At 40.7% G+C, this 14,929-nt stretch overlaps 1 protein-coding gene across 1 annotated transcript; it reads right to left on the reverse strand.

Annotated features, from left to right (window-relative positions):
- Positions 1–3,021: 3,021 nt before the first annotated feature.
- On the reverse strand, positions 3,022–14,456 carry LOC111954846 (phospholipid scramblase 2). The gene is made up of 8 exons (XM_023974754.2): positions 14,354–14,456; positions 7,622–7,699; positions 5,188–5,552; positions 4,990–5,032; positions 4,641–4,861; positions 3,749–3,910; positions 3,378–3,539; positions 3,022–3,221 (listed from the first exon to the last, which is right to left on the reverse strand). The coding sequence occupies exons 2-8, from the start codon at positions 7,632–7,634 to the stop codon at positions 3,162–3,164; spliced, it is 1,026 nt and encodes a 341-aa protein (XP_023830522.1). The 5' UTR covers positions 7,635–7,699; positions 14,354–14,456; the 3' UTR covers positions 3,022–3,161.
- Between the last annotated feature and the right edge of the window lie 473 nt (positions 14,457–14,929).

The raw sequence follows: 14,929 nt of genomic DNA on the forward strand, positions 1-14,929 counted from the left end.
CATCACTTCATATTTCACTACCCTATCCACTTGAAAARAATACAAAATAATAGCTAGCAAGATGGAGATCAGAGGTTATTTTTAATGATTGCATTTTACAAGTGGCTAGTTTGCATCAGTCACTGCTGTTGCCTATGGTCAGGTTCTCAAGACTACAAACACTGCGTAAAGAGTCAACACCGTACCCCATGAAAACGTAGAAAATGCACTAGAAACACATCCATTGGCTATTTCCTTGATAGGGGTCATGCTTACACACAAACAGAACATTAAGCTATCGCATACAGAGTACAGTAATGGCAATAATACAATCTCACCTTGTATAAAGTGTAGCCTATATTAAATTGAAACACATCAATATGACACTATTTCAATGCTTCATGATAGTGGCTTTGGAGAAGTCATTGACAGATACTTGTGTGTCCAAAATGGCTCCCTACTCCCCATTTAGCCCAAAGTAGTACATTACAATAGGGAAACAATTGACATTTTGACAGTGAAGATAGTTGGGATGTAAAAAGGCACTTTTGTGAACCACAACCCCACCCCGTTGAGGGACACGTTATCCATTTAGACCATAGAGACTGATAGAGGACTCTTCTTTGTATCTGGCATCTGTGAGCGCATGGGCATCTCCATTAAAGAGCTACTGAACACGTCGATTAGCACGTTTTTTTTCTGTTGTTCATTAGAAAAATGTGATTTCAGTCTTGGAGGTGTGTTTCCTGACCAAGTTGGTGTTTGGTTAATGTTTGTCCCCCCATGAGACACTGCAGAAGTCCATATAACTTCCTCAAAATCCCCAGAATGGATCTAAGATTCAACTCAAGAAATCTGTAATTAATTTTGACGTTTTTGCAGAGGATGTTTTATATCTAAGGTGTTTGGTGCAGTATTTCGCAAGTAAAATATGCGACGTGTCGTCTCACTTAAAGTCGGAGCTGCTGGACAGGTCTGTCTCACTGTCTATGCTATTGGATAGAGAACAATCAATGAAGCTGTTCACCCCATGTTAGTGGGCAAATGGACATCATCAAATCCCAACATTAATTTACCCGTTGTTCCAAACTCAGTTTTAGACAAGACTGACTTTATAACCAAAATTATCCTATTTACACTTTGTAGTCAATTTTGGCACTAGAATAACTTACTCATATGGATGCGGTTTTCAAAGGTATTCCTTGCTTCTTAAAGGCAGTCACTATTCAAATCAGTCAAAATGTCTACTCCTATGCATTGGTAAACAAACTGAAAGGGTACTGCAACCTCAAATGTGTTTAAACAGGGGTAAAGCAAATATTTGCAATTTACTGTCACCTGCAGCTGTGGAATGTTTGCTCACGAGTATAATTAACTGGCTGATCCCTCCTGATGACCCAGATGGAATTGTGTGATCCTTCCTTAACTCATAGGAAGTCCCACTCAGTTAACTACTTCAACTGGTGAAAGTCAATGGCACTGCCCATGCTAAAACAGACTTTTGGGCACAAGCGTCCTCTATCCATCTCTATGGTAATTTGAGACACGCCAATAAGTGATAAAGGTTAAAGACTTAACGCTTTGTTCCAAGGACGACTGCTCTTCGCAACATTTGCGCCACAGTTCCACTGAACTGTTAATTTACTCCTCCCAATCACATGGTAACATTCCAATGTCCATACTAGCATACTACTTAGAATGAATTAATGTATTGGCCATGCATTCTAAGTAGTATGCAAGTGGACATTGACACAGACATTCAAATCTGTTAAACAGCCATTAAGGATCTATGGCGGGTGAGTACAGTTTACTTACCAACACAATTAGTATGGCATCCTTTCACTAATATAGTAGCATGGTTACACAGGAAAGTAAAGTGTTTCCCTGACTCTTATTTTCCAGCCTCTAACAGCCTAACTGCCTGACCTCAATGTTCAGTAATGTTCTCTCCCACCCACATCTCTTTTTCCGGTTTCCCCCTCTCACCACGCCCTCTTCCTTTCAGTTTCTACTGGAACAGATTTCATCTCTAGAGACAAAAAAAAAGGAGTGAGTCTCCATAGCAACAGAACAGACCATGCACACCGCAAACAATGCACAAAGTCAGGGAGACAAGCCAAGAGAAAAGAGGCAGGGAAAGAGAAGCCTCGTTGTCCCTACTGCATGTGCTGTAGCAAACTCTGTGTGGCATGACAACATAGTTACACATACTGTATGAGACAAGGCTAGAGAAAGAGCACTTTAGAATACATAAACATATCTCGAACTATCTGATTTTCCTACACATTTAGCACAAGCATTCCTAGTCAAAATGAGCCTTTTCCCACTACTAATAGTGTCCCAGTCTCAAACGACTAGTTTTCACCATAGCGCATAAGTATACTTTGTATGGTTATGTGCATGATCGTCTTACAAAATATGATACGGGAGCTAATAACACCATAGCTTGTATAGTTACTATAGTATTGTACAAAATATGATACGGGAGCTAATAACACCATAGCTGGTATAGTTACTATAGTATTGTACATGCAAATTCTACAATCTCTTTAGAAGTACTAGACTAAATCATGAAATTACCTAGATCCCTACAGTAATACATTTGATGGCTGGTTCAAGTTTAGAAAGATGGATGTGGTATTAACATGTCATTCATAAACCAAATGTACATGTTGATGCTAAATATATCAATGCAAAACAGAAATCGCAAAATGTAGAGTCTTATATTTCTACTTAAACATGATGGTATTCAGGTGGTTGCCGTGGTTGTCACCAAAGAAATCTGGAATGTAGATTTAAGAATGCCGATTTAGGTTGATATAAAACTGGTACTTTGCCATCTATACTGTACTGAAACCCACACATACAGATAAAGAAACATTTTTAAAGAAGAAAAAAATACATAAAAAATAAAAATAAACTTCCTGATTCTTACATTTGGACGGATAGACAGAAACAGTCCCGAAAGGCAATTTTGGCGCAAAGGAAAGCTCATCGTCAGAAGGTCTCATGCTGTTTCACACAAAGAGTTCTGGGACTGGCATGGAATGGCAGCTTCCTCTAAGCTTTGGAATAAGGAAGGAGTTGCATCCGGAATCTGAAAAAAAAGTGGGTTCCGAACAGGAACTGAAAAACAGACTGCATTGAATCAAGCGCTCGGTCTTTCCCTCCTTTTTCCTTTGTTACGAGAAGACTGTGTTGCGCTGGTTCATGTCGCCAACCTTCTCGAAGAACATGAAATCCTATGAAGCGAAATAAAGGAAAGAAAATGTCAACAATTTTCCTCCAACAACTGCACATCTTATTAGCTCAGTGATAGGCCTTACTCATCAAGTTCTGTGATTAGAAAAATCTACATTTGGATCTAATATATCTTAATTTAAAACAGATGGACTCACAATGAGGAAGCAGGCGCCCATGAGCACGGCCTTCATCTTGACGTCCATGTCCAGGGGGAACTGGATGCCAAAGTTGTCTGTGTCGGTGAAGACCTCCTTTAGCAGGCCACTCCACTGCTTACTGATGCGGCCGATGGGCTTGCCTCCATCTTTCCCCGTCAGCTAAAGGATTAGATGGGTGTGTAGACTTTAATACAATACTAATTTTTCCACCTTGCCTGATAAGCAACATTCTTTTCTGGTCTACAAGAGATGTCAAGGTGGATTTATATTTGGTAGAGAAAAATAGTCAACCCGATGGAAGCTGAACTCCCAAGTGCCTCCATTGGATGACATGAAGTGGTTTAACCCCCGGGTTTATGACCCCTCACCTCAAAGTTGACATCCCCGCAGCAGTTGCAGGCGAAGCAGGGTCCCTCCAGCTTCATCACGGTCTCCTTGTTGGCACCCTTGATGGAGAACTTGGGCACACAGGGGTTCCAGTCCTGGGACACATAGCCTATGGTGGTGCCAGGCGGGGCTTGGACCTCGAGCTGAGGGACACACGCATCAAATTAGAAAGGTATTTGACCGTGCTTAAAAATAGACACTTTTTTTTTTATTAAAAAAGAAATACAAATCAGGCTTCGGTCCTTACATTGTGGCTTGAAATAGCAGGTGCTTTGGTTACTGCAAAGCTCACGTCGACATGAAATATGGCACTGATTTGAGAAGTGCATTGGTGTATTCTATTGGCTTAGCAACCATTGCAAAGACAAAGGTACCATGCTTCATATGGTAACAGTGGGGCTATGTCTCCATAGATGCTGAATAAATGTGTGAAATTGCAGTCAGAAGGGACGTTGACATCTCATGGGAATGTACTGTAGTTAGCGTGCCAGCAATGGGATTCAATAGAGAGCTTAAAAGATAAAGACAGTCAGAAAGTTTGGACTGACAAAGGACCATTCAGTGTCATTCATGAGTCTTTACAAAGTACAGGGACTGGGGAGATGTTAGAACAATCCAAAATGGCTTCCAGTCCAATAGTTTGCATGCTTTTATTACCACTTTTTAGCAAAATTGTATGTACAATGCTAATCTGAGGGTAAATAAACCAATTGCATTTTAGGTAACCTGTCCCTTTACTACTAACATATTAAGACTCAACATAATTATATTTTGTGTGTGTATGTATATATATTTTTCCTCTCTCATGGTTGGGGTTCTGTTTATATAGTCAAAGTAATGAAATACTTGTCAGTGTTCAGCATGCCATCATACCTCCTGCAGGCAGCAGGGGCACCAGCAAGAGGCACAGCGGAAGGGTCGTATGAGGCGGATGACCTCACGGTCCATGTTGTCCTTGATCTTCATGTCGAAGCTGCGCAGGGCGCCGCAGCAGTTGCGCGTGCAGCAGTCGTTCTTCTCTTTGGCCTTGTAGATCTTCTGACCCAGGCTGTTCTTGATCTCGTACTGGTTGTTGGTCTCAAAGCCGATGAATGCTGAGGAGAGGAAAACAGAGGGAGAAGAAAGAGGGGAGGGGGATGGTGAGAGAGTTGAGTTAAACTGTGGTCATTTTATCACCTTTCGTCCTGATCTCTCTATACTAAGATAAGACTAGCAAGCTCACCTTCCAGCAACTCCACTTTTTGGTGTATAAGGATCTGGTCAATCTGAAACATGGAAAACACAGAAGAGAGAGAGATAGATATGGAAAGAGAGTGAATGGAAGRAAACAAACACCAGCATTTACACTGACAACAGATGATGTTGGTGAAATCAGTGGATTTGAGAACCTGTTATGTCACTCCTCCCCAGCCTAACCTACCTGTGTTAGGTACTCCAGACCAGGTGGAACGCCGACTGGCACAACTCCTGCAGGGGCTGGGGAGATGGCTGCATGAGGCCCTGAGTTAGCCGCACCATATTCTGGCCCGGGCATGTGACCACCATAGCCTGGGCTAGGACCCATCTGAGGTGCACCATATTCAGGCATGGGCATAGGACCTGGGCCCTGGCCTACTGGTCCAGGCTGGTACATAACTGGGTGGCCTGGCTGGGGTTGTTGGTGGTTGTAGCCCATATGGAAGCCAACCGGTGGTGGAGCTTGGTTAGGGTCACCATACCCTCCCTGAGGAACAGGGTAAGGGGCCATGGAGTAACTTCCAGGACCTTGGTGAGGGGATGGGTAACCTATAGGAGGAAATACATAAATATATTCATATAAATAAAAAGCTAAACATGAATATAGAGTTACAGATGCAAGTATGTGGGGTGTGTGAACTGGTGGCTCATGAAGTGTATTGGAGATTCTACATAAAATAAATTACTCTTTTGCTTAACAAAAGTGGGCCGTATTGTTAGACACAAAATGGATTCCCAACACCACACCCCTGTTTCAATGGAAACTGCAAGGACCAAAAGTATTGTATCCAGCAAACTCAGTCGCCACATGATTATCCCAATAATCGTCACACACAGTTCACATCAACATAGTCAGCCTTTTATACGCCAAGCTCTGGTTTCAAATTCTTATCTCGAATACTATGAAATAACATTATACAAATCCTGGGGGGGGGGGTACCCAGGGGGCATTGCACTATGGTGCAACAGGAAAATTAGGGATTTGTTGCCAAGAATCAGCAGTAGGCCTGCTCTCCTCCTGCTCAGAATCTAATTCCAGTAAAAGCATCTCTACCACTGCTTACTATTCTCATCAGGCAGTGGCTGGACTGCTATACAGACAAGACATTCAGTATGGCTACAGGACAATAACACATTCAAATCTGTCTGACTGCAATGGTGGGAGGTAAACTGTAATCATAAATATAACCCATGCAAAAAATAGTGTGTTAAAAACACAGCATACTCAAAACAGTCCTGTCGGGGCAAGCTTTCAGCCACCATGTCGGTCAGATAAAAACCGGTTTCTGGCTTGTAAAGTTAAGAAAAACAGTTGCTTGTTAAGGTGTATAACTAGTGTACTAAAGTAGTTTGTTTATAATATATAGAAGACATGTTTGACAGTTACTAGAACACTTCCTGCCCATCAGTGGTTTCATAAATACACACCACGTCTGTGTTGACACCTCAGTGAACCAACATCCATGCGTCTATGGGTTGGTGCAAACTGCTGCCCACACAGACACAGGGGAAGTAGGTGTACTTGTTTTTATATTTCTCRCTCTCTCTATACACAACTTTTGTATTACCTCAAGGTTCATATACACTATACTGTCAATTAGATCATTAGGAGATATTAAAATATTGAAATCTGACTGTGCATGTTAAAAGCCGACTAACAGACAAGCGCATTTCCTTATTTACGATCAAACTCACCACACATAAGTTAACCTCAGTTCCCAGGCCAAAAAATGTCTGTCTGTTAGCAGGCCAGTACCCTGACTCAACAGTGGTTAAACAAGTTATTGAGGGATGGTCAGGGTAGAGACAAACAAAGGCTCCTAACATGAGTCCCTAATGTATTTTGCTAGTCATTTGCCTGGTAAATGTAAGAACGCAGCCAGTAATGGAGTGTCTTGTTTCCTGACTGCAACCTGGTAGGAGAAGCCCTCTTAAAAAGTAGTGCCTGTGACAAATATCTCCCTTTATAGGAAGACATAATTTGGGGGTTGTATGAATCAGTGCAGGTGTCATTTTACATTAGATTGGTCTTTTTTAACCAGCATCTGAAAAATAAAAGATGTGAGCAGAGCAACCTACTGAATAGTAGACCTATCACTACCTCCAAGGAAGGAAAACAGACCAAGTTAACTAGCTTTTAMCTGAGAAATTTCCCCCAGATTACAGACACACCTACAACAAGAATGGGAAGGTCCATAGCATAGATGTTAGCACGTTTTCCTTTTGTAAACAACTGAATGGAAAAACACAAAATGGGAATATGTTTTGGGCATGCAAAGAACATTTGTCATTACGTATTTAAAATGTATCAACATTTGAATTTATTAAAGACATGTGTGGGGGGGATTCATTTCAAACATCCTCTATTTGAACACTTTTGGGGAGGATAAGGTTTCAGTGGCGGGCCTCGAGGAATGTGGAGTAGGTGAAGTTATCCATTTATTCAGGAGACTCAACCAAACAAAAGTCACACTCACGAGTTAGAGGTGGCAAACAGAACCACATAACTTTTTGCATGTGTTCATATTGTTTATCATGCAAAGAAACAATTTATGAGGACATCGCAACAACCCAGTATAATATCTAAAGCAACAGAGACATAGAGAAGAAAACATTACCTGGGGCTGACATGACTTCGTTACTGGATGCAAAGGGGAAAGCAGGCAGACTTCCTCTGTTGTCCACTACCGGGATCGCTATGAGACAAAGAGAAAATTAGGGAGGGGGGGGGGTTGGTGCGTGTGCTAGGAAAAGCAGAGGGGGGGGGGGGGGTTGTGAAGGTAAGAAGAGGGGGAGGAGGGTGAATGACACTACACATGTCCACCAGTCTAGACAATCTATTCACAACAAGGCTGCTATTTAAAAAAAAAAAAAAGGGAACTTTCTCCTCTAATATTCTCAAAGATAAAATCCTAAACATGCATAAGTGAATTTGCCACTCAATGTTCTAAAAGCATGTGGATAGGCAACATGGTTGATAATACACAGTACACACACCAAGTCTTTCTTTGAGGCTTCAAGGTGTATAGGGGATATCAGCAGAGGCTGGTGGGAGGAGCAATAGTAGGACGGACTCATTGTAATGGCTGGAATGGTAGCAAAACATGGAAACCACATTTGACTATGTTCCATTTATTCCATTCCAGCCATTGGAATGAGCCTGTCCTCCTATTGCTCCTCCCACCAGAGGATAGGTGTGATGAGTCAGAGGTCAACCATTTTCTACTGTGCATCTACGATTGGGTTCAAGTCTGGGCCACTCAAGGACCTCAGAGCTTTGTCCCGAAGCTTAGGGTCGTTGTTTAGGGTCGTTGTCCTGTTTAGGGTCGTTGTCCTGTTCAAAGGTGAACTGTCTGGAGCAGGTTTTCATTAAGGATCCCTCTGTACTTCACTCCATCTTTCCCCTCGATCCTGACTAGTCTCTCAGTCCCTGCCGCTGAAAAAACATCCCCACAGCATGATGCTGCCATCACCATGCTTCACCGTAGGGATGGTGCAGCATGATGCTGCCATCACCATGCTTCACCGTAGGGATGGTGCCAAGTTTCCTCGTGATGTGACACTTGGCATTCAGGCCAGAGTTCAATCTTGGTTTCATCAGACCAGAGAATCTTGTTTCTCATAGCAAAGGGTCTGAATACTGTTTTCACTTTCTCATTATGGGGAATCGTTTGTAGATTGATTAAATTAAATTTTTCCCCCTCAATTTTAGAGTAAGGCTTTAACATAAAATGTGGAAAAAGCGAAGGGGTCTGGATACTTTCTGAATTATGGTAGCGGCCCACGGGAGCCAATCCTCAGTAAAATATACATGACAGCCCGCTTGGAGTTTCCCACTTTCTGAATGCAAAAACGTGGYAGATTTGGAAAGACGACATCTGTGAGATGAAGAAATGATATACTATTCAGAATACACAAGATCAAGCACACAATAACATTTATTTTGAAWGTCAACTTTCATTGACAAGCTATAAGTGAATTATTGATGACTAGAGCTGGAAACACATCAGATGGCTTCCACAACATGTGAACAATATCAGGGGGGAAAAAATGGGATTGATAGACCTAACAACTAGAAATGGGCAGATGTTTTAGTAAGTGGTGTCAGGTGAGGTCACAGGACTTTTCCAAGTCTCCCAAAACCTCTCCAAAGTGGCATATGTCTGTAAATTAGACAATCCCAGTGCTATTACATATTTGCAATCCCTAACTGGTATTAAAACATTTCTATCATATCAACCTCACTCAAACATTGTGGTGGTGTTATGGGGTATACAGGGTACATKCAAGTGTCCTTTCAACCTCTCCARAGTGTCCAAATGTGGTAATTGCACAGTTTTTGCACACTAGGTGTGCCTAAAAGTGATTTTTTTACTATAAAAACAAACCAACCATTCTCAAATACTGTTCTCTCAAACATTGTGGTGGTCAAATCAAATTGTATTTGTCACATACACATGGTTAGCAGATGTTAATGCGATTGTAGCGAAAGGCTTGTGCTTCTAGTTCCAACAGTGCAGCAATATCTAACAAATTCACAACTACCTTATATACACACACGTGTAAAGGGATGGAAAAAGAATATGTACATATAAATATATGGACGAGTGATGGCCGTGCGGCATAGGCAAGACGCAATAGATGGTATGAAATACAGTATATACATATGAAATGAGTAATGTAGGATATGTAAACATTGTTAAAGTGGCATTATTTAAAGTGAGTGATACCTTTATTAAATCCATTTATTAGTGGCCAGTGATTTGGGTCTGTATGTTGGCAGCAGTCTCTATGTTAGTGATGGCTGTTTAACAGTCTGATGGCCTTGAGAGACTGAAAAACAGCTTCTCGATCCCAGCTTTGATGCACCTGTACTGACCTTACCTTCTGGACGATAGCGGGGTGAACAGGCAGTGGCTCGGGCGGTTGTTGTCCTTGATGATCTTTTTGGCCTTCCTGTGACATCGGGTGCTGTAGGTGTCCTGGAGGGCAGGTAGTTTGACCCCGGTGATGCGTTGTGCAGACCGCACTACCCTCTGGAGAGCCTTGGGGTTGAGGGCAGTGCAGTTGCCGTACCAGGCGGTGATACAGCCCGACAGGATGCTCTCGATTGTGCATCTGTAAAAGTTTGTCAGGGTTTTAGGTGACAAGCCTAATTTCTTCAGCCTCCTGAGGTGCCTTCACCACACGGTCTGTGTGGGTGGACCATTTCAGTTTGTCCGTGATGTGTACACAGAGGAATTTAAAACTGTCCACCTTCTCCACTGCTGTCCCATCGATGTGGATAGGGGGGTGCTCCCTCTGCTGTTTCCTGAAGTACACGATCATCTCCTTTGTTTTGTTGACATTGAGTGAGAGGTTGTTTTCCTGACACCACGCTCCAAGTGCCCTCACCTCCTCCCTGTAGGCTCTTGTTGTTGGTAATAAAGCCCACTACTGTTGTGTCGTCTGCAAACTTGATGATTGAGTTAGAGGTATGCATGGCCATGCAGTCATGGGTGAACAGGGAGTACAGGAGGTGGCTGAGCATGCACCTTTGTGGGGCCCCAGTGTTGAGGATMRGCGGGGTGGAGATTTGTTTCCTACCTTCACCACCTGGGGGCGGCCTGTCAGAAAGTCCAGGACCCAATTGCACAGGGCAGGGTTGAAACCCAGGGCCTTAAGCTTAATGATGAGCTTGGAGTGTACTATGGCCTTGRATGCTGAGCTGTAGTCAATGAACAGCATTCTTACATAGTAGAGGTCGACCGATTATGATTTTTCAACGCCGATACCGATTATTGGAGGACCAAAAGAAGCCGATACCGATTAAATATATATATTTGTAATAATGACAAATACAACACTGAATGAACATTTATTTTAACTTAATATAATACATCAATAAAATCAATTTAGTCTCAAATAAATAAACATGTTCAATTTGTTTTAAATAATGCAAAAACAAAGTGTTGGAGAAGAAAGTAAAAGTGCAATATGTGCCATGTAAAAAAGCTAACGTTTAAGTTCCTTGCTCAGAACATGAGAACATATGAAAGCTGGTGGTTCCTTTTACATGAGTCTTCAATATTCACAGGTAAGAAGTTTTATGTTTGGGTATTATAGGACTATTTCTCTCTATACTATTTGTATTTCATATACCTTTGACTATTCTAATAGGTACTTTAGTATTGCCAGCCTAATCTCGGGAGTTGATAGGCTTGAAGTCAAACAGCGCAATGCTTGAAGCACAGCGAAGAGCTGCTGGCAAATGCATGAAAGTGCTGTTTGAATGAAAGCTTACRAGCCTGCTGCTGCCTACCACCGCTCAGTCAGACAGCTCTATCAAATCATAGACTTCATTATAATAACTCACAGAAATACGAGCCTTAGGTCATTAATATTGTCAAATCCGGAAACTATCATTTCGAGAACAAAACGTTTATTCTTTCAGTGAAATACGGAACCGGTCGGTATTTTATCTAACGGGTGGCATAGCCTGCTAACATTAATTTCTTTTAACTAAATATGCAGGTTTTAAAAAAATACACTTCTGTGTATTGATTTTAAGAAAGGCATTGATGTTTATGGTTAGGTAGATTCGTGCAACGATTGTGCTTTTTTCGCAAATGCGCTTTTGTTAAGTCATCCAGTTTGGCGAAGTTGGCTGTCTTTGTTAGGAAGAAATGGTCTTCACAAAGTTCGCAACGAACCAGGCGGCCTAAACTGCTGCATATACCCTGACTACTTGCACAGAACGCAAGATTAGTGACACAATTTCCCTAGTTAAAAGAAATTCATGTTAGCAGGCAATATTAACTAAATATACAGGTTTAAAAATATATACTTGTGTATTGACTTTAAAAAAGGCATTGATGTTTATGGTTAGGTACACATTGGTGCAATGACAGTGCTTTTTCGCGAATGCGCTTGTTAAATCACCTGTTTGGCGAAGTAGGCTGTGATTCAATGATAAATGAACAGGCACCGCATCTATTATATACAAGGCAGGACAAGCTAGATAAACTAGTAATATCATCAACCATGTGTAGTTAACTAGTGATTATGTTAAGATTGATTGTTTTTTTATAAGTTTAATGCTAGCTAGCACCTTACCTTGGCTCCTTGCTGCACTCGCATAACAGGTAGTCAACCTGCCACGCAGTCTCCTCGTGGAGTGCAGTGTAATCGGTGTCCAGAAATGCCGATTACCGATTGTTATGATAACTTGAAATCRGCCCTAATTAAATTGGTCGACCTCTATTACATAGGTATTCCTCTTGTCCAGATGGGCATACAGGGGATATAGAGCGTAAGCAGGCAACATCATATTTTTGATGCACAAAGACAATCTATGCTGCCATTAAGTCATGCATCAGATATCAATAGGCTAGATTTGTTCATATGTAGCCCCCCCATGTAGCTATAGTGCAAAGACAGACCGAATCTAAGCTTACCTTGTAAGATGTTTGCTGAAAACGTGTAAAATAAACATTTTGACTCCCGGGGCTGATGATCAATAATGGTAGGTCACAGGCAGACAAATAAGATACACTCATGATCGGTGGAGTCCCGGCTTTCAGTGTATATCAACATATTCCGTGTTTATTTCGTTTGTGCGTCACAACGGTAACCAGAATGTAGGTAGCAGCAATCTTGAAATGAGGTCATCGGCTAGGCCTTATAAAGTCGTATGCCCATATGGTAGTAAGTCATACCAAAGATTTGAAGGCATAAATCAATAGCCAACCATGCTTTTGCAGATGGGGGCTACCGTTCTCAGCCCAGACTGAATTGAATGAACACAAATAAAAATAGAAAATGGGGACTTGACATTTAAGAGGTTTTAATTACCACGTTTGCTGTGCTAAACTATATAGAGACGAATATTGGCCTGTTGGAAACTACAACTCCGCTACTAGATTGCACAGTTCCGGCTTGATCTGAGGTGTGTTCAGTTCACTAGAACGTTTGCTACGTTGCGGAAAAGTTTGTACTGACCAACACGTTTCCCCAAAACGGTTCTTGAACAGACTTGAAGTATATTTGCTCCCGTTCGGTGGGAGTGTCAAGGTGTGGATTGAAGCAATGAGTGACGTGTATAAAAGCAGAGTGGCTATGCTGACAGGTACCCCCAGGGGGTTGCATCTATTTTAAATTCCTCTGGTTGATGTAAGTAACATAGATTTACATGAAAATATATTCATTGGCAATATTAACATCAAAGATAAATGTAGTAATAAACAGATTAGGAATATTGTTTGTGATACTACAATTCCCTCAACAAGACTATTTTGGTCAAATATCTGTGGTGATATACAAAATGGGGGAAAGCATGGAAAATGGCTAACAAATATTGTATCAGTAACAAAGAAAAGGAAGTGTCATTTAAAATGTTACATATAATTTATCCTGTGAAACATGTTTTGGAAAGATTCAAGCTGAATATAACTGATTTCTGTGGAATGGAGACAATTTTGCATTTGTTTTTGCCTGTATTTATAGTAGAATGTTTTGGATTGACATACAGAATTGTTACAACAACAAAAAAGGACCGGTTGTACTATAATGGTTTTGATATGATTTATTTCAGAAATTGACAGACAACAATGTAGTATATTTAATTCAACTGCTAATAATACTAGGTACATTTCATATTCACAAATGGTCTAATTCAAAACCTAACTTTTCACTTTATGAGTAAACAATATGGCACCACTAACTAAAAAGAAAAACAAAGGCAATTAAAACTTGTATTATTAATGAATATGATTTGTTTGTTTAGGATTCCTGGCAATGTAAATAGTTTGTTTGCATGTGACTATTCCTCTTTTGTTTTTAGATATTAGTTTATAAAAAAATATAAAAAAATAAAAAAAAGACAGCGTTCCCCCAATCCCTCCCCGTTGTTCAACTGGTTGTTCAGTACAGCACCGTTTCCTTGAACGTTCCACAATGTAAAAACCTACTGAATGCACCCCTGATTTTTCGCTAGAGAAACTGCGCAATGTGCGTATTGAGCTCACAGAAAAAAAAGTATGAAATGGGATTCAAGTAGTTGAACAGACTTTGGTCAATAAGTTGTTTTAAAAACCGAAATATAACCGACATTTTGATTAATCGCTCAGCACTACTTTCTATGTAACTTTGTGCTATTGTTGCTGCAAATGTTGATCGTTAGTATTGTTTATATGAACACTGTACAATGGGCTATATTTTCCATTGTTCAATACCTCCAGAAGCACTATGAAGAAAAGGTTGTATCCTAATGTTTTCAATCATGTTGAACACCAAACAACTTTTCTAACCTTTGTGGTCCGTTGTCTTTACATTAGTGAAAGTTAGGGAGGGAGATGGCAGGAATGTCTTACCTTTCAGATGAACAAAAAGGCGCTGTTTGGTGGTTCTTGACCCGAAAAACTGAGGACAATTAGAATAGTAAGAAAATTCCTTCTTGCTTGCCAGTCTTGTTTGCTATCGGCTACATTCGTCTTCTTTTCCATACCCCGCCCCTTTAAGGGCTGTCACAAGATCCATAATTGACCTAATTGTGGAAAGGAGGCAACGTTTTGTAGTATTTCTTTCTGCAACGTTCGAGAACATTTTCGTACTAAACCTTTGTATTATTGCAATTCCAGTTTTTTTTTATGAAAAATTCAAATGCTTTATAAAACATATTATACATCCTTAAAAAAAAAATAACAAAACATCATAAACAGATAAACACATACAGGATTTTTACGTTCAAATAAATTTTAAAAGCTTAAGAGTATCAATTGATTTCAATACCTTCTTATTCTTACAGAGTATTCAATATGGCAAAGTCATTATTTAAGTATAATTTAACATAGCCCTGGTTTACGGATAAAAAGGGGAGGAAAACTTAGGCTAATGCTGCGTTCATAACCAAGTGGGAAGGTGGTAAATAACCAAGTGGGAAGGTGTTA

This window comes from Salvelinus sp. IW2-2015, linkage group LG3 (genome assembly GCF_002910315.2).
Source record: "Salvelinus sp. IW2-2015 linkage group LG3, ASM291031v2, whole genome shotgun sequence".
NCBI classification, from domain to species: Eukaryota; Metazoa; Chordata; class Actinopteri; order Salmoniformes; family Salmonidae; genus Salvelinus; species Salvelinus sp. IW2-2015.